This window comes from Mandrillus leucophaeus, unplaced genomic scaffold (genome assembly GCF_000951045.1).
Source record: "Mandrillus leucophaeus isolate KB7577 unplaced genomic scaffold, Mleu.le_1.0 Scaffold360, whole genome shotgun sequence".
NCBI lineage: Eukaryota > Metazoa > Chordata > Mammalia > Primates > Cercopithecidae > Mandrillus > Mandrillus leucophaeus.
In genome coordinates, this window is record NW_012103810.1 from 2,602,356 (window position 1) to 2,620,496 (window position 18,141).

At 36.4% G+C, this 18,141-nt stretch overlaps 1 protein-coding gene across 1 annotated transcript in view; it reads left to right on the forward strand.

Moving 5' to 3' along the window:
- Positions 1-18,141, forward strand: part of RSF1 (remodeling and spacing factor 1) — a 161,725-nt gene that overhangs the window by 115,925 nt on the left and 27,659 nt on the right. The window contains exons 6-9 of the mRNA XM_011989727.1: positions 5,314-7,088; positions 9,090-9,296; positions 14,088-14,192; positions 16,189-16,268. Of these exons, the coding sequence (XP_011845117.1) occupies positions 5,314-7,088; positions 9,090-9,296; positions 14,088-14,192; positions 16,189-16,268 (2,167 nt within the window). The remainder of the gene's footprint in view (positions 1-5,313; positions 7,089-9,089; positions 9,297-14,087; positions 14,193-16,188; positions 16,269-18,141) is intronic.

Here is an 18,141-nt window from a genome sequence, read left to right on the forward strand (position 1 = left end):
TATGTATTGAATAGTTATTGAATGGTTTTGCCTAATTTAGGCTAATACTACCAATGTATGAGCATAATTCCTTTTGCCATATCTAGAAGCTTTGAACATTATGACTAAATAAAAACTTTGCTGTTTGGTTAAATTAAAAATCTCGCTGCTTTTTGAATTCTAATTTCTTTGATTACTGGTGGAGTTTGAACATTTCAGCCACTGTATTGTTGGTTGACATCCATGGCTAATTTTGTTTTGGGATCTTTAGTTTTAGCTTATATTTTAAATGGTCTTCTAAGTAAATGCATTTATTAATCCTTCAATGCAATATACCTTAGCATCTGTTAAATGTATCATGTCCTTGCCCAAATCTCACTTTGTAAGTTGGTGAAATATGCTTCATAGAATTTTTAATTAAATATTGCTTTACAGTTTACATGAGACTTCCTGTTAGTAAAAGCTACCTCATGAAAAGTATTGTTATTTGCCAGCATTTAGACTAGAATTTGTTGCCATTTCAGTTTATTCAATTTAGTCAGCACATGTTTGAGTGTCTTACTGCAGGTGAATAATCCATGATTCTGCCCCAGAGTAGTTCATAAGACTGGTAGGACACATAGATTTGTAAAGAATTATAATTCTGGGCAGTAAGTGCTACTATAGAAGTCTGTATAAAGCAATGTGCAAACACAAGAAAAGGAGCCGTTAATTCTTCATAGGGAAAGGATCAGATAAAGTTATAAAATGGAGTGATATTTTAACTGGGCTTGAAGGAGGTAAGATCTTGCCTATAATATAATAATATTGGCAAACACTGAGTGCTTGCCTGGTATTACTCTTCTGAAGGCCTTATATGTAGTATTGTATGCAATCATCGGCAACCCAGGAGATTGTGCCTGTTATTTTAGTTGCTTTACAGATTAGGAAAGTGGGTGGGAGGAGGGTCAGGATTAAAACACTACCTATCAGATACTGTGTTTATTATTGCCTGGATGACAAAATAATCTGTATGTCAAACCCTGGTGACACGCAATTTACCTGTGTAACAAACCTGTGCACGTACCCTTGAACCTAAAGTAAAAGTTTAAAAAAAATTAGGAAGATGAGGAATCTTAAAAGGTACAAAATAGCAATTGCTTATTAGGCAGAGTTAACAGAGTAAAACAAAAAAGTGATGGCAGCTTTGGGAAACTGAATTTTCCTATATGGCTGAAGTTTGTGGTAAAAAGACGGGCCAAATAATTAATAATAGCTCCCAAGTACTATGTAAAAGTACTTTGCATGCTCCATTTTCAAAAATTCCCCTCAGATAAAAAGAAAAAGAAATCCTCACAGTTACTCCTTGAGGTATAGATATTTATGTTTCAGTTTTTAGAAGAGTTTAGAGTCTAAAGAGACTTAGAAAGTTTCAAGTAATTTTCTAAAGGTCTCACAGCTGGCCAAGGTGGAGGTGACACAAGAGCGTTAAGGTTTTTCTGACTCTTTGAGAGTCTTATTTTTCTTTCTTTCTTTCTTTCTTTTTTTTTTTTTTTTTTTTTTTTTTGAGACAGAGTCTTGCTCTGTCGCCAGGCTGGAGTGCAGTGGGGCAATCTCAGCTCACTGCAACCTCTGCCTCCCAGGTTTAAGCCATTCTCCTGCCTCAGCCTCCCAAGTAGCTGGGACTACAGGCCCACACCACCCCACCCTGCTAATTTTTGTATTGTTAATGGAGACGGGGTTTCATCATGTTGGCCAGGATAATCTCAATTTCTTGACCTTTGTGCGACCCACCTTGGCCTCCCAAAGTGCTGGGATTGCAGGTGTGAGCCACCGCACCTGGCCAAGATTCTTAATTTGTAATGAAATAGTTCAAATAAAACATAGTATAAAACACTTGTATATCCAACATTTTATTTGTGTGGTGGGTTTTTTTGTTTTTTTGTTTTTTTGTTTTTTGTTTTTTGAGACAGGGTCTTGCTTTGTCGCCCCAGCAGGAGTGCAGTAGTGCAATCATAGCTCACTACAGCCTTGACTTCCTGGACTCAAGCAATCCTCCCACGTAGCTGGGATCACAGCTCCTTCTCCAGGTATTGTGTATAGAATCTGGACCCAAAGAAGGGAAAAGGGCAAAAGGCACCAGTCAGCTGACTCCTTTCTCACCCACGACTTCCTCATGCATGTCATTGGTCATAACTGGATCACATGACTCACAGCTTTAAGGTATTTGAGGAGGCAAGTGCCTTCCTGAACAAAATTCGTTCTGTTTGTAAGAAAGAAGAGGAGAATAGATAATGGGCAGGCAACTCGTAGTGTCTTCTACTGTTAACTTATATAGAATATTCAATGTATCATTACAGAGTGATTCTGCTAGGGGTGGTGGAGAAAGCACATAATAAGTGATCAATAAATATTTGTTGAGTAAATGAATGAATCACCTTTAAAAACCCACAGTAGATACAACTTCTCTTGAGTCACCTCATTTGTGAAGAAATGTGATGCTGTGTTTCAATTTTTGGAGTGAATTTTTCCTTTGGTCACTTCAAATTTTATGCCTGTTAAACTCGTTTATGTGCTCTTTTACAGCTTTCTTTTGACAAACTCTGGGAAAATGCTTGTGTAACTGACCTTTTCACTAATTTTTATAGTGCTTAAAGGTTCATATTCTGTCCTAGTTCTTCCTTTCTCTGTACTATTTTGGAAACATATTTATTTAATTTAGAGGAGCTAGAATATTAATTATTGTCATTTTTTTTTTCTTAAAAGAACCAAGCCGGCCAGGGCGGTGGCTCACGCCTGTAATCCCAGCACTTTGGGAGGCCAAGGTGGGCGGATCACCTGCGGTTGGGAGTTCAAGACCAGCCTGACCAACATGGAGAAACCCCGTCTGTACTAAATATATAAAATTAGCCGGGCATAGTGGCTCGTCCCTGTAATCCCAGCTACTTGGGAGGCTGAGGCAAGAGAATCGCTTGAACCCAGGAGTCAGAGGTTGTGATGAGCTGAATCACACCACTGCACTCCAGCCTGGGCAACAAGAGCAAAACTTCTTCTCAAAAAAAAAAGAACCAAGCCAAATACACAAAAACCCAAGAATTTAACGTTTTTGGAATAAAAGAAAAATAACACCAGTGGAGAACAATAGTTGAGGTTATTTAGTCCAGCTGCTTTATTTATAGAAGAAGAAAGATCAGTGAGTTTGTGACACACCCAAAGATGCATCACTAGCTAAATTAGTTAACCTGAGAATCTTGAACCTAATGTCATTTCTTGTTTTATTTTGTTGTGTTGTTACTCAAACCGAGATCAGTTAACCTGCGAATGAAAACATAAGAGAAATCTACTGAAGAAACTGAGAAGCTTACTTTACATTGGATCAGGGTCATGATGAGATCTTTAGATACTTTCTGAACCATAGAATAGAGATAAAAAATATTAACTTGTGCTTAGTGCACACTTAGTATTGGGTTGAAGTTTTTTTTTGTTTTGTTTGTTTCTTTTTTTGAGACAGGATCTCACTCTGTCACCAATGCTGAAATGCACCCAGGCTGGAATGCAGTGGCATGATCAGGGGTCAGGGTTAACCTTGAACTCCTGGGCTCCAATGATCCTTCCACCTCAGCCTACCTAATAGCTGGAACTACAAGCACACACTACCATGCCCCGGCTTTTTGTATTTTTTGTAGAGACAAGAGTTTCACCATGCTGCCCAGGCTGGTCTCGAACTCCTGAGCTCAAGCGATCCGCCCAATTTGGCCTCCCAAAGTGCTGGGATTAAAGGTGCGAACCATTGCACGTGGCGGTTGAAGTTATTTTTAAAGATAGTAATCAGTATTTTAACTGTTAAACAAGGTGTTCATTTAGTTAAATTTCCTGATGTACTAGCTAATCTCATTAAATGAGAATTTATCAAACCTGTTTTATCAGTGGGAAAGAGAAAACATACAAATTAGGTAATTACTGTCATCTCTGTTTTTGTCTTACCTTATTTATGCTGTAGAACTACTTTATATTTTGAATTAAAAAAATTTTTTTTTTTTTTGCTGTCATCTCTTGAAATATTTTAGCAGCATTCCCTACAGCACTGACTTTGTAAAGAAGGAAGAAATACTGATTACAGTTGCTTAACTCTCAGACCCTGAATGGTTCTAAATGGTTCTTGGCTTTTTTATTTGCAACATCATTGGACATAAAAGAAACGGTGGTTTGTAATGAAAATATTCACTTTTAATGAAATGTTAAATTTTCATTTCAAAAAACATATCCTGCTTTATCTTCTCACTTCTTTCCATCCCATTATTCCCATGAAATATATCCTAACTTGTTTATCAACTTGATGCGAATCATTTCAAAATTTTAGGAAAAAAACTTATATCTTAGTAAAACTTTGTTTAGAATTAGGTTTTTCAGTAGCAAGGATAAGGTGAAGGGATTAAAAATGTAGGTAAAATTAGTAGTTAATATATTCTGTAATGCAATCTCTATAATCCTATTCAGAGATTATGCTATTTACTGAATATAGCTTTGGTTATGTTTAAATCTGCACCATTATTAGGTACTCCATAAAAGTTGAAAATATATAGCCAATAAGGTATAAAGAAGAATTGACAGATAAATCTAAACAGTTTCTTTGTATAGTACTAACTTCTAAAATGTTCAGTGGTGGCATTTGATAAAGTAAGTTGTAATATGATCACGTTGAAGAATGTTATATAATTATTAAACTCAATTTTTATAAAAGGCATTTAGTATCATAAGAAAGTGCCAGTGTTTCAACGAATAAATTGAGGCAACATGATACCAACTTAGTGAAAAATATACAAGACCAGAAGGAAGTAACCTAAAATATTACTAGTGATTGCCTCTGGGTAATAGGATACGGGCTTTTTGTCTCTCTATATTTTTCATTTTCCCACTGCCGTGTTCCTGGTACAAGTGAAATGAAGTGCTCAGTGACTTGCGAAAAAGAACAGTTGTCAGTTTGTAAAACAAATATGGTCTTTTGGAAATGTTTTATGTAGCATTTTCAATTTTATGTTTTTAAGCCATCTCTTGAATTTGAATAAATTATTTGAACTGCATAAATATTTGCAATCCATTGAGAACACTGAAACAAAAAGTAAAAATCAGAAACCTAAATTTTTCTAAATGTTTTTTAATATCTAGAAGTTGTATTTCAACATTTTTGTAATTTTCTTCATTGTCAGATTTTATTTCTTATTGTCAAATATCCAATGACAAAGGCCACCTCTTTTAAAATAGAAACTTTAAATGGAAATATACATTATACCAAGACTTATATTTTATAGCCTTGAAAGTTTCTATTCATGTAATTAAACTTTTTCTAATTTTTAGAGGAACAGAAAGAAAGTGAAAAGATGAAAAGTGAGGAGCAGCCTATGGATATAGAAAACCGTTCTACAGCCAATGTTCTAGAAGAGACTACTGTGAAAAAAGAAAAAGAAGATGAAAAAGAACTTGTGAAACTGCCAGTCATAGTGAAGCTAGAAAAACCTTTGCCAGAAAATGAAGAAAAAAAGATCATCAAAGAAGAAAGTGATTCCTTCAAGGAAAATGTCAAACCCATTAAAGTTGAAGTGAAGGAATGTAGAGCAGATCCTAAAGATACCAAAAGTAGCATGGAGAGGCCAGTGGCGCAGGAGCCTGAAAGGATTGAATTTGGTGGCAATATTAAATTTTCTCATGAAATTACTGAGAAATCTACTGAAGAAACTGAGAAACTTAAAAATGACCAGCAGGCCAAGATACCACTAAAAAAACGAGAAATTAAACTGAGTGATGATTTTGACAGTCCAGTCAAGGGACCTTTGTGTAAATCAGTTACTCCCACAAAAGAGTTTTTGAAAGATGAAATAAAACAAGAGGAAGAGACTTGTAAAAGGATCTCTACAATCACCGCTTTGGGTTATGAAGGGAAACAGCTGGTAAATGGAGAAGTTAGTGACGAAAGGGTAGCTCCAAATTTTAAGACAGAACCAATAGAGACAAAGTTTTATGAGACAAAGGAAGAGAGCTATAGCCCCTCTAAGGACAGAAATATCATCATGGAGGGAAATGGAACAGAGTCCTTAAATTCTGTCATAACGAGTTTGAAAATAGGTGAGCTTGAGAAAGAAACAACCCCTTTGAGGAAAGATGCAGATAGTTCAATATCAGTCTTAGACATCCATAGTCAAAAAGCACAAATAGAGGAACCCGGTCCTCCAGAAATGGAAACTTCTCTTGAGTCTTCTGAGATGGCAAAAGATCTCTCTTTAAAAACTGCTTTATCTACCACTGAGTCGTGTACCATGAAAGTTGAAGAAAAGTCTCCCAAAACTAAGAAGGATAAGCGCCCACCAATCCTAGAATGTCTTGAAAAGTTAGAGAAGTCCAAAAAGACTTTTCTTGATAAGGACACACAAAGATTGAGTCCAATACCAGAAGAAGTTCCAAAGAGTACTCTAGAGTCAGAGAAGCCTGGCTCTCCTGAGGCAGCTGAAACTTCTCCACCATCTAATATGATTGACCACTGTGAGAAACTAGCTTCAGAAAAAGAATTGGTAGAATGCCAGAGTACAGGTACTGTTGGTGGTCAGTCTGTGAAAAAAGTAGACCTAGAAACCCTAAAAGAGGATTCTGAGTTCACAAAGGTAGAAATGGATAATCTGGACAATGCCCAGACATCTGGCATAGAGGAGCCTTCTGAGACAAAGGGTTCTATGCAAAAAAGCAAATTCAAATATAAGTTGGTTCCTGAAGAAGTAACCACTGCCTCAGAAAATACAGAGATAACCTCTGAAAGGCAGAAAGAAGGCATCAAATTAACAATCAGGATATCAAGTCGGAAAAAGAAGCCTGATTCTCCCCCCAAAGTTCTAGAACCAGAAAATAAGCAAGAAAAGACAGAAAAGGAAGAGGAGAAAACAAATGTGGGTCGTACTTTAAGAAGATCTCCAAGAATATCTAGACCCACTGCAAAAGTGGCTGAGATCAGAGATCAGAAAGCTGATAAAAAAAGAGGGGAAGGAGAAGATGAGGTGGAGGAAGAGTCAACAGCTTTGCAAAAAACTGACAAAAAGGAAATTTTGAAAAAATCAGAGAAGGATACAAATTCTAAAGTAAGCAAGGTAAAACTTCTACTTGTTTTAATTTTTAATTAAAAATATTTGTCTCTATATGTTCATAGGTTTTTTGGTTTTGTCTAAAACTTAGTCATCAAAGACAACTGTAAAAGTGTCTTTCTTCCTCTGAGATACCTTTTCAGACTTTATACTCTTGTCATCTTTTAACTTTTTTAAGAAATTAAAAGTAGTATAGAAATATATTCTCCTTCTTAACTATTCAAATAATATCCAACCTGTAGAATTATAGAATGAGAATTCCCCATGGCCATTATTAACAGTTTGGGGATAATTGCCACTATTAACAATTTGGGGTATAGCATCTTTCTGGTCCTTTTTTTTTTTTGAGACAGAGTCTTGCTCTGTTGCCAGACTGGCGTGCAATGGCACGATCTCGGCTCACTGCAACCTCTGCCTCCCTGGTTCAAGTGATTCTCTTGCCTCAGGCTCCCAAGTAGTTGAGACTACAGGCGCGGGCCACCACACCCAGCTAATTTTTGTATTTTTAGTAGAGGTGGGATTTCACCATGTTGGCCAGGATGATCTCTATCTCTTGACCTGGTGATCCGCCCACCTTAGCCTCCCAAAGTGCTGGGATTACAGTCATGAGCCACTGCGCCCAGCCCTCCAGTCCTTTTTCATGCATTTATGTGGATGTTCATAAATATGTACTTATTTTTAAAAATTGGATCAAATATGTTCATTTTTTCTGTGAGTTTTTCACTTAAAGTGTCTCTGAATTCTTCATGTCAGTATAGTATACTTTTGCTTGTTAATGGCCACACAGTACTCCATAGTGTGGATATACCTCAGTTTATTTAACCACTCACTCACTGATTGACATTTAGGTTGTTTCCAATTTTTCACTATTACAGGCAATGCTGCATTGAAGATCCTTTTGGACATGAGTGAGTATTTCTTTAGAATAGACTCCTAGAATTGGAATTGCTGGGTCAAGGGACATGTATATTTTAAGTTTTGATAGCTACTTCCACATTGCCCTCCAAAAAGGCCCCATTAATATAGCATCTTATTACCAGTGTGTGACAGTGCCTATTTTCCCCATTTTACTCATTAATATTGGTGTTACTCATCAGAATTCACTTTTTTATGACCCTGTTATTTTAAGCAAAATATTTTACAAGTCTTTTGCTAGTCTATGGGAATTTTTCATAATCAAAAGTGCTACTTTTCTTTTTAATTTATTTAAACAATCAGATCATTTTTCATTGTAAGTGATCCTGAGTTCCCTGAAATACTGAATTTTTAATTTTTTTTTAGGTTTCCTCTTTTGTTGTTAGAATTAATTTTGTTCTTTGCTAGAGACCTATAGTGTAGGAATAAACTAAAGTACAAGTTGAAAGAGTAAAAAACTAAACAATAAAAAGCTGTTAATCACATTGTAAATTTGTTCTCTGAATGTATATGTTTTTAAGTTTGTCAGGATTTTTTTTATGCAGTTCTGGATTATTTAAAATTTAAAATTTATCTCCAATAGAGGACTTTAAATTTTTACATGAAAATATGTAAGAATATAGTCATCATTCTCTTATAAAGTATTTAAAATGTGCATGACCTTTGACCCAGAATCCTCTTCAAGGAATTTATCCTAACCACAGAGATGTGTGTAAAAATATTTATAAAGATACAGTACATTGTTGACGAAAGTGAAAAACATGGGAAACAACTGCCTAAATGTCTAGTAGAGGATTAGATACAAACAGTTATGTAATGGCATTTATAGTAATGTTAGGAGAATATGACTAGGAAAAATATGAGACCAAATGTTCATTATAGTTCAATTTTAAGAAAAAAGAAAACAAAAATTAGAAAAAATAGTGGAAATATATACCAAAATTTAACCATAGCTATATCTGATGATGAGATGATAATAATTTTCTCCTTTTTTTGGTATATTGGCTGAATATTATACAATGGACATGGAATCAGGAGATTTTTAAAAGACATTCTTATATCAAATTATCCCAATTTTTTATTTTATACAAGGTAAAACCCAAAGGCAAAGTTCGATGGACTGGTTCTCGGACACGTGGCAGATGGAAATACTCCAGCAATGATGAAAGTGAAGGGTCTGACAGTGAAAAATCATCTGCAGCCTCAGAAGAGGGAGAAGAAAAGGAAAGTGAAGAAGCCATCCTAGCAGATGATGATGAACCGTGCAAAAAATGTGGCCTTCCAAACCATCCTGAGCTTGTATGTACCTGATATAAATGAACAATACTCGTATCACAGACATGGTGAGGTTGCCCAGAGCAACTAACTCTTCTGGGTTTTATCATGGTTTGAATTTCTTGATGATAACTTGTATGCTACAGAGTAACCTTTATTTCTGTTTCTCATACAACCTAATTCTAGGAAGGCCAGCGATCAAGATCCTACTTTCATTCTACCTAGCTTATACATTGATATTTCCTCTACATAATAATACAGCTCAATCTCTTCTCACAAATTGATGAATGTATTCAAGTATTTTTAGTTTGTTCTTTTAAAGTTTTTCTTCTTTCCCTTTAAATTACTTTATAATGGTATTTCTGCCTGGCATGGTGGCCACATGCCAGTAGTTGCAGCTACTCAGGTGGCTGAGGTAGGAGAATTTGAGCCCAGGAACTCAAATGCAACCTGGGCAGCATGGCGCAAGACCCTGTCTCATGGATGGTTGGGTAGATAAATAGGTAAGATAAATAGGTAACTTTATAATGATATTTTTGAAGTGCCAGCTTTAAGTAAATTAGGCCTGAAGGCCTTACTGCCTTCCTATAAAAACATGTAAGTCAAGTAGTAATGTAGTAGGGCTTTAAATTTTTTTAATGGCAAAAGAGTGGCATTGGAATGTTTCTAAAACAGAGAAATGATGAATGCTTGAGGTGATGGATACCCTAGTAACCCCATGTGATTATTACTCATTAGATGCCTTTATTAAAACATCACATGTACCATATAAATATATACACCTACTATATACCCACTAAAATTTTTTTAACGTAAAATTTTTTTTTTAATTTATAAGAGATAAATCATAGACCAGATATATTCCAAAAAGAATCGTACTGCATTTATAGGGAGCTTTTTCCCCCGGAAGTAAGTGCTTCAAAGGCTGCCTGAATCAGGAGAATCAGTATCTAATCTATTTTATATACTATATCTATATATATATTATATATATAATTTGCAGTTCATAAGTGAGTCTGTTGAGGAAATAGCCTTGTTATACCTAATTCTATGCACCTGTGCTGTTCTTTTGACTAGATTTTACTTTAAAGGCAAACTCCAGCTATTAAGTAGAAGAAAATATAAAGAAAGATGTTTCTACCTGAGTAGAATCGTGTGGACCAGGATTTGAGATCCTCTAAAGTTTGGAAAATTCCTAAGGAGTGGTTCTCCAGGCTCTTTTTTCCTGCAAGGCGTTATGATGTGATGGGAAAAGCATAGGGCCAGACATCCTAAATTCAGATCCTACTTATCAGGATACCACTTATCAGGAGCTAACTTCTCTATATTTTGATTTCTTTATTGTAAGGTGTGACTCATACTACATACTTCTGAGGGGCATTTTTAACAGCTCATGTAAAGTTGCCTAGCACCGTTTCTGATACATATTATGTGCTAGGTAAAAGTTAATTCTGGTTTACTTAGTCTTTTCTTTCTTACTGTTAATATCATATCTGGAAACTAAATGTTATCAATGAAGTTTATCATAACCCAATAGTTTTTAAGGGCTCAAGTAAAAACCAGTGAATGACTTGAGCTCTGAGAAGAATAGATGTTGAAATTATGCTGAGAAGATTCCTCTAAGCATTTTATGATCATCAAGGTCTATGCAAGTTAAATCAATATTTTTATACAGAGAAAGGCCAAGAGGACATTTGAGATAGTAGTCTTTTTCTGCTTTCTAAATCAAGAAAAAAAGCAACACTTGGTGTTCTCGCCTTACCATTTTCTAATGTCCCTTTAAACTAAAAGAGTGCATTTTACCTAAGGCATCAATGACTGCTGTAAGGAACTGATGTGAAGAAATGAGAGGTAAAATGGGGTGAGCAGAAATTATATTGTGAATGACATTGGAAACCGAAGATCCCAAATGTGGTAGATTTCTTATGTCAAGTGCTTAAGGATAAACGTCAAGTCAAAATATCAAGCAGCTATTCTATGTTAAATCGTAAGAATATGCTGCTGAGCCAGAAAGACATGGTCCTTGTCTTAATTGAGCTTTAACAGCAGAAAAGCAATAAACATATAAATGAATATAGAATTCTAAGGGATTTTCTAGATGTTTTAATCAAAATAAATGGATTATTATCTGAGACTTGGAAATCGTACATGGTAGTATTTATTTAGTGAGACTTTAACTTTACTGCAGAGTAGAAACAATCTTCACTTTAGAAATAAATTCTAAAAGTATACCTGTAATTTTGATATTTGAAATTTAGGTTATGTCTTATAGAAACTATGTGATAAATGGATTTAGGTGGCCAGGTTAGTCTGCATGTGCCTATGTAATCAACTGTATGCCAGAAGTATAATACTAATGTAACTACCAAACCCTGGGTATTGGGAGCAAGTGGTGATGCATTGTAATGGTGTGCCTCCTCCCACACCCATGGTACAGGTTAGGATTGCAGAAACTTCATCTGTACTAGGGTTGAGCAAATAAAGAAAGCATAGATAATAGGAGCTATGATGAACCCTATGATGGTAGATTAGAACTGGAGATATTAGCATGAACTCCATATTTATTTTAATATAGGCACAGAAAGATATATGTGTATACGTATACATACATATATAAACACTGTCCTCTGAGAGAGATGAAAAGTAGTTGCCAGTAGCAATGAGCTTTCAGAGCATCCAGATCTTGGTTTCCAAGTACCATTATCCAGTAAAGGAGCTAGGGCTTCTTGAAGAAATTGTTGGTTCTAAGGCTTGGCATGGAAAATACAAGATGTTCCTGAAACATCCTGTAGTGCCAGAAAGTAAGGAAGTACTTTAAAAAAAAAAAAGAAAGAAAGAAAGGCAGGCAAGTCCTAAGGACACAAGAGACAAGCTGAAAGAGCTTCCATTGTGTCCATGGCTGGAACAGTTCCAACAACAAATTAAATAATGATAGCTTTGGATTGTAACCCAAAGACTAAAATAAATATTCATTAATTCATATTGATATAAATAATTGAATAAACAAATGTGGGGAAGAAGGGACTTATTTTCCTTACAGAATAATTCCTAATAACATATGTAGAAGGCATAAGAGAGATAGAAAATCACCATCAGAACACCACAGTAATAATCGTTGCAAGCAAAATCCCAGTGATTGCTAAAACTAGTGAGCAGAACTCTAAGGAGAGAGAAGATATTGGCGTAATTTCAATGCATTTCCCCCAAGTTATTTATTGATTTATTACTATTGAGATTTTAATATATATCCACAAATTATTTGATACTCATACTTCTAGAAAACTTAATTCCCTTACCCTTAAATGTGGGCTGTACTTATCATGAGAATAGAGTGTGGAAGGTGACCGTACAGTGGATAAAACCAACAGATACTACTTTAACCAAGTGACCAAAGTTAATACCAGCAGTAGTAAGTCATACTGATAACACGTATCCACTGATACAATGCGGTGAGCAGGGCACTTCCCCTCTGTGAGTTCTTCTCCAAAACCCAGAACCCCAGTCTAATCCTGAATAAACATCAAACAAACTCAAATTTCAGGACAGTCTACCGAAAATATCTGATTACTATAGTACTCTTCAAACTGTTGGTCAGGGAAAACAAAAAAGGACCAAGAAATCCCCCAGTTATGTACTGGGGGATACTAACAAAACATAACTGAATGCAATATGATATCCAAGATTCAAACTCAACAAAAGACATTAATGGAAAAACTTGTGAAATCTGAATAGCCTGTTGTTTAGTTTATAGTATTGATGTTAATTTCTTAGTTTTGATAAATGTACCAGAGTGATATGAGGTAACAGTGTTGAAAATTGGGTGAACGGTATATGAGAACTTTGTACCATCTTTGCAACTCTTCTGTAAATCTAAAATTATTTAAAAATAAAAGGTGTTCTTTTAAGTTAACATTTTCGAGCATACTATGTTAAATTTTAGACCTTGGTCCTCTTAAATACCGATAAAGCAACTATAAGACTAAGTGACGTTACGAACCTTTGTATTATATCATGACGGTTCTGAATGTAGTTGTATTCTTTTTCTATACCTCATTCTCTTCCTTATTTGAATTTACATGGTAAAAAGAACCATGAGTGTTTCTTACAGGTAAGTAATTGAAATGCTGTTTAAAATGGAAATTTTTTGTGTTTTAAAAATTCTGTGTGGTAGGGTAGTTTTTGATACTTGAGCTTTAAAACTTTGTTATAAAGAATATGTTGTTATAGCCTTTATGGCTGTATGCTGAATGAAAAAGGATTCTAACTCTAGGTCAGAAAGGATTTGTTATTTTTAACTAAATTTTGTAGCTTAATTTTTTTTTAGGTTTTTTTAAAAAATTAGCATGGGCCAGGCGCGGTGGGCCCACGCCTGTAATCCCAGCACTTTGGGAGGCCGAGGTGGGTGGGTCACAAGGTCAGGAGATCAAGACCTTCCTGACCAACATGGTGAAACCCCGTCTCTACTAAAAATACAAAAATTAGCCAGGTGTCGTGGCAGGCACCTGTAGTCCCAGCTACTCAGGAGGCTGAGGCAGGAGAATGACTTGAACCCGGGAGACGGAGGTTGCAGTGAACCAAGATTACGCCACTACACTCCTGCCTGGGCTACAGAGCAAGACTGCATCAAACAAACAAATAAATAAATAAATAAATATTGGTATGTCAGATCCCTAATCATCAGAGCTTTTTATTTATTAGCTTTATGCAAATAAAGAATGCTTTGCAGTATAGTACTCAGAAATATTGAAATGTCTTTAACCTAAGAGTCATTTAATTTTAGCCATAGTTAGGTTGACGTCAGTGTGGTTATTTCAGATTCTTCTGTGTGACTCTTGCGATAGTGGATACCATACTGCCTGCCTTCGCCCTCCTCTGATGATCATCCCAGATGGAGAATGGTTCTGCCCACCTTGCCAACATGTAAGACCCCGCCCACTTCTGTTTTCCTAGTCTTTGAGTTTGTATTCAAATTAATAATAACTGTTTAATAGCTACTGAATGAATATTTTTAACCTTCAAAGCAATGTGTAAATAATATTTACCTCTGTTTAGATTTCTACCTTTTATTAATAGCTTTAAGGTTTTCCTTTCTGTTTTTTTTTCCAAAGCAATTATCAGAAGCCCTCTAAGTTTTGTAAAATTATGAACGGTTTTTTTAATTGTATTTGTTATAAGCACAAAAAGCACCAAGTGTAGATATGTCGAAGGAAGGATATATGTTTCTTCCTATGTATCACTTTGTTTCATCCTCTTTTTTGGTTTCTGCCTACTTTGTATTTGTCAGTAGTTTTATAGATGGTGTTATCAGGGTTAGGAGAAACATAGATTCTCTTTTTCTTCTATCGTAGGCAAATTTTTTTTGGAAGCTGAAGAATCAGGTTATTTCTGTGCTACTGTGCTCATTGGTTACTTTTCTCTCACAAACCTACTTTCATTTGCCTTAAAAATGATAGATTAGGCCAGACGCAGTGGCTCACACCTGTAATTCCAGCCCTTTGGGAGGCCGAGGTGGTCGGATGGATACAAGGTCAAGAGATCGAGACCATCCTGGCCAACATGGTGAAACCCTCTCTCTACTAAAAATACAAAAATTATATAGGTGTGGTGGCGCACGCCTTTAGTCCAAGCTACTCGGGAGGCTGAGGCAGGAGAATTGCTTGAACCTGGGAGACAGAGGTTGCAGTGAGCCGAGATCACGCCATTGTACTCAAGTCTGGCAACAGAGCAAGACTCTGTCTCAAAAAAAAAATATATGATGGATTAAGCCAGGCATGGTGACACATAGCTATAGTCCCAGCTCCTTGGGAGACTGAGGCAAGAGGATCACTCAAGGCCATGAGTTTGAAGCCAGCCTGGGCAGCATTGCAAGACCCCCATCTCTAAAAAATTTAAAAGTAGTAGTAATTATTTTTTTAAAATGATAAAAGTTTGGCCAGGCATGGTGGCTCATGCCTATAATCCCAGCACTTTGGGAGGCCGAGGCAGGCAGATCACTTGAGGCCAGGAATTCAAGACCAGCCTGACGAACATGGTGATACCCCATCTCTCCTAAAAGTACAAAAATTAGACAGGCATGGTGGCACACTCCTGTAATCCCCGCTACTTAGAAGGCTGAGGTACCAGAATCGCTTGAACGTGGGAGACAGAGGGTGCAGTAAGCCAAGATTGTACCACTGTAGTCCAGCCTGGGTGACAGAGTGAGATCTGTCTCAAAAAATTAAATTAAATTAAATTAAATTAAATTAAAATAATGAGCTTTATGCATTTTTCTGTGAAATGGACTTCTGTGGCTTAGCACAGTTTTATTATCAATTACATTTTTCAGCTCTGTTTTAACTCAGTAACTGTGTAGCATTGTTTGTATATTTTTTTCCAGTCTCTTTTTTTTTTTAAGGATAGTCAAGTGAAGTAGTGGGAGTGGAGAAAGAACAAAAAAATCTGTAACTGGTTGTGATCAATTAGTTGTAAATACCGCTGCACTCAACACCAGCCCAGTCTCTTTTATTAAAAAATAGTTTTTGGCATCATTATGTTTTATCGTACATATAACCTTCTCCCTTTAAAACATCTTTGAATCTTTTTTAAAAAGTATAATCACTGTTGCATACACATATCGAACCAAATGCTATTTTAAACATTGATGATTGCCAGTAGGATAGATACAGAATGCGTTTCTTTTGGCAAAGCTGTATGTTTCTTTAACGTGTGCTTTATTTTAAAGGTACTGTGCTCATCTTCTGTTCAAAGGATGCTGAGGCACCTTTTATTTGATTAAACACAAGAAAAGCTTCATTGTTCACTTACTGTGTGGTCCCTTTCTAGCTCTCAGAGCACACTACCCATGAAGTTAACATATATGTAATAAATGATCGCTAAAAGTTGTTTAAAATGACCCTTATCTATTTTGCTTCTTCAGAAACTGCTCTGTGAAAAATTAGAGGAACAGTTGCAGGATTTGGATGTTGCCTTAAAGAAGAAAGAGCGTGCCGAACGAAGGTATTTTTATATGTGTGTTAATGTTTTGTTTGGGAATATGAGAGCAGAATTCTTTCACTGTATGGATAAATGGATCCATCTAAAACAAGGATTGGCATACTGTGGCCTGTGGGCCAAATCCAGCCTGCTTTTTGTTTTTGTACTGCCTGCTGACTGAGAATGTTTTTTATGTTTTTAAATGATTGGGGGGAAAAAACTAGAATCATATTTCATGACACATGAAAATCATATGATACTCAAATTTTATTGTCTGTGAATAAAGTTTTATTGAACACAACCTTGCTCATTTGTTTATATATTGTCTGTGGCTGCTTTTGCCCTACGACAGCAGCATTGAGTAATTGCAACAGAGACCTTATGACCTGCCATGCTTGCATGCTTATTATCTTTCCTTTTACAGGAAATGTTTGCCAACTTTTGATCTGAAGTATTTATCAGAACTAGCTGGGCATGGTGACTCCCGCCTGTAATCCCAGCACTTTGAGAAGCCGAGGCAGGCGGATCACCTGAGGTCAGCCTGGCCAACATGGTGAAACCCTGTCCCTCCTAAAAATACAAAAATTAGCTGGGCGTGGTGGCGCACACCTGTAGTCCCAACTACTCGGAGGCTGAGGCAGGAGAATCGTTGCAGTGAATGCCACTGCACTGCAACCTGGGCAAGAGTGAGACTCTGTCTCCAAATAAATAAATAAATGAATGAAGTATTTGTCGGAACCTTCTCTGAATAAATATTGGCCCAAGTATTGTGGAGGGTGTGTCCATAACTAAGTATTGTAGAGAATACAAGAAAACTGTAAGAACTGATCTGTAATTTAGTTATCCCTGTCATCTCCTTGGGTGGGCAGCTAACATTGGTGAAATAAAGAGTATTAAATGCTGGATTGTGTCCTACTAACTATAAGAGATGCCCTCTTCTCAATATAGCATTGCAATGGTGGTCTAAAGCAGTTGGAGAAGGCTTTTTTTTTTTTTTTTTGAGACGGAGTCTCGCTCTGTCACCCAGACTGGAGTGCAGTGGCACAATCTTGGCTCACGGCAACCTCACGCCTCCCAGGTTCAAGTGATTCTTTTGCCTCAGCCTCCTGAGTAGCTGGGACTACAGGTGCCCACCACCACACCTCGCTAATTTTTGTATTTTTAGTAGAGATAGGGTTTCACATTTTGGCCAGGCTAGTCTCCAACTCCTGACCTTGTGGTCCACCCGCCTCGGCCTCCCCACCCGCCTCGGCCTCCCAAAGAGCTGGGTTTACAGGTATGAACCACCCTGCCCAGCCTGGAGAAGGGTTCTTAGATGAAGTTCTTAAGACTGAACTTGAGTTTAATCTTTAAAAGGGGATTCATAATCAGGACAATAGTTTATATTTATTTGTACCTTCTTTAATTAATCTATTTCTGCACATTCATTTTCGCCTACTGTGTACCAAACTGAAGAGGAAAGATCAAAAACAAAGCTCTTGTTTACATGGAACTCACCTTCTATTAGAGAATACAGACATATGAACCAATGATACAATAAAGTAGAAAAGTGGAGGTATATTAAAAGCAATACAAGAATATGGTGGAGGAGCATTTTAGTTCCCATAGCATTTGGGGTTCTCAGGAGAGGCATTGGAAGATAAATTGAGGTTATACCGATGAACGTATTTCAGACAAAGAGCACAAACATGAGCAAAGGCAAAGTGTAAAAGTGACAGTAGATGAGTAATAGTAGATAGATTTTTGTAAAAGCTGAGGAAGGCCAAATTGCGAATAGCTTTCCAGGCTGGGGAATTTGACTTATTCTCTATAGTAAGTGGGGCGGCCATCAAAGGAGACATAGGTAAGTATATCTTTATTTCAGGAAAAAATGCTCTGGTAACAGAAGAATGAATTA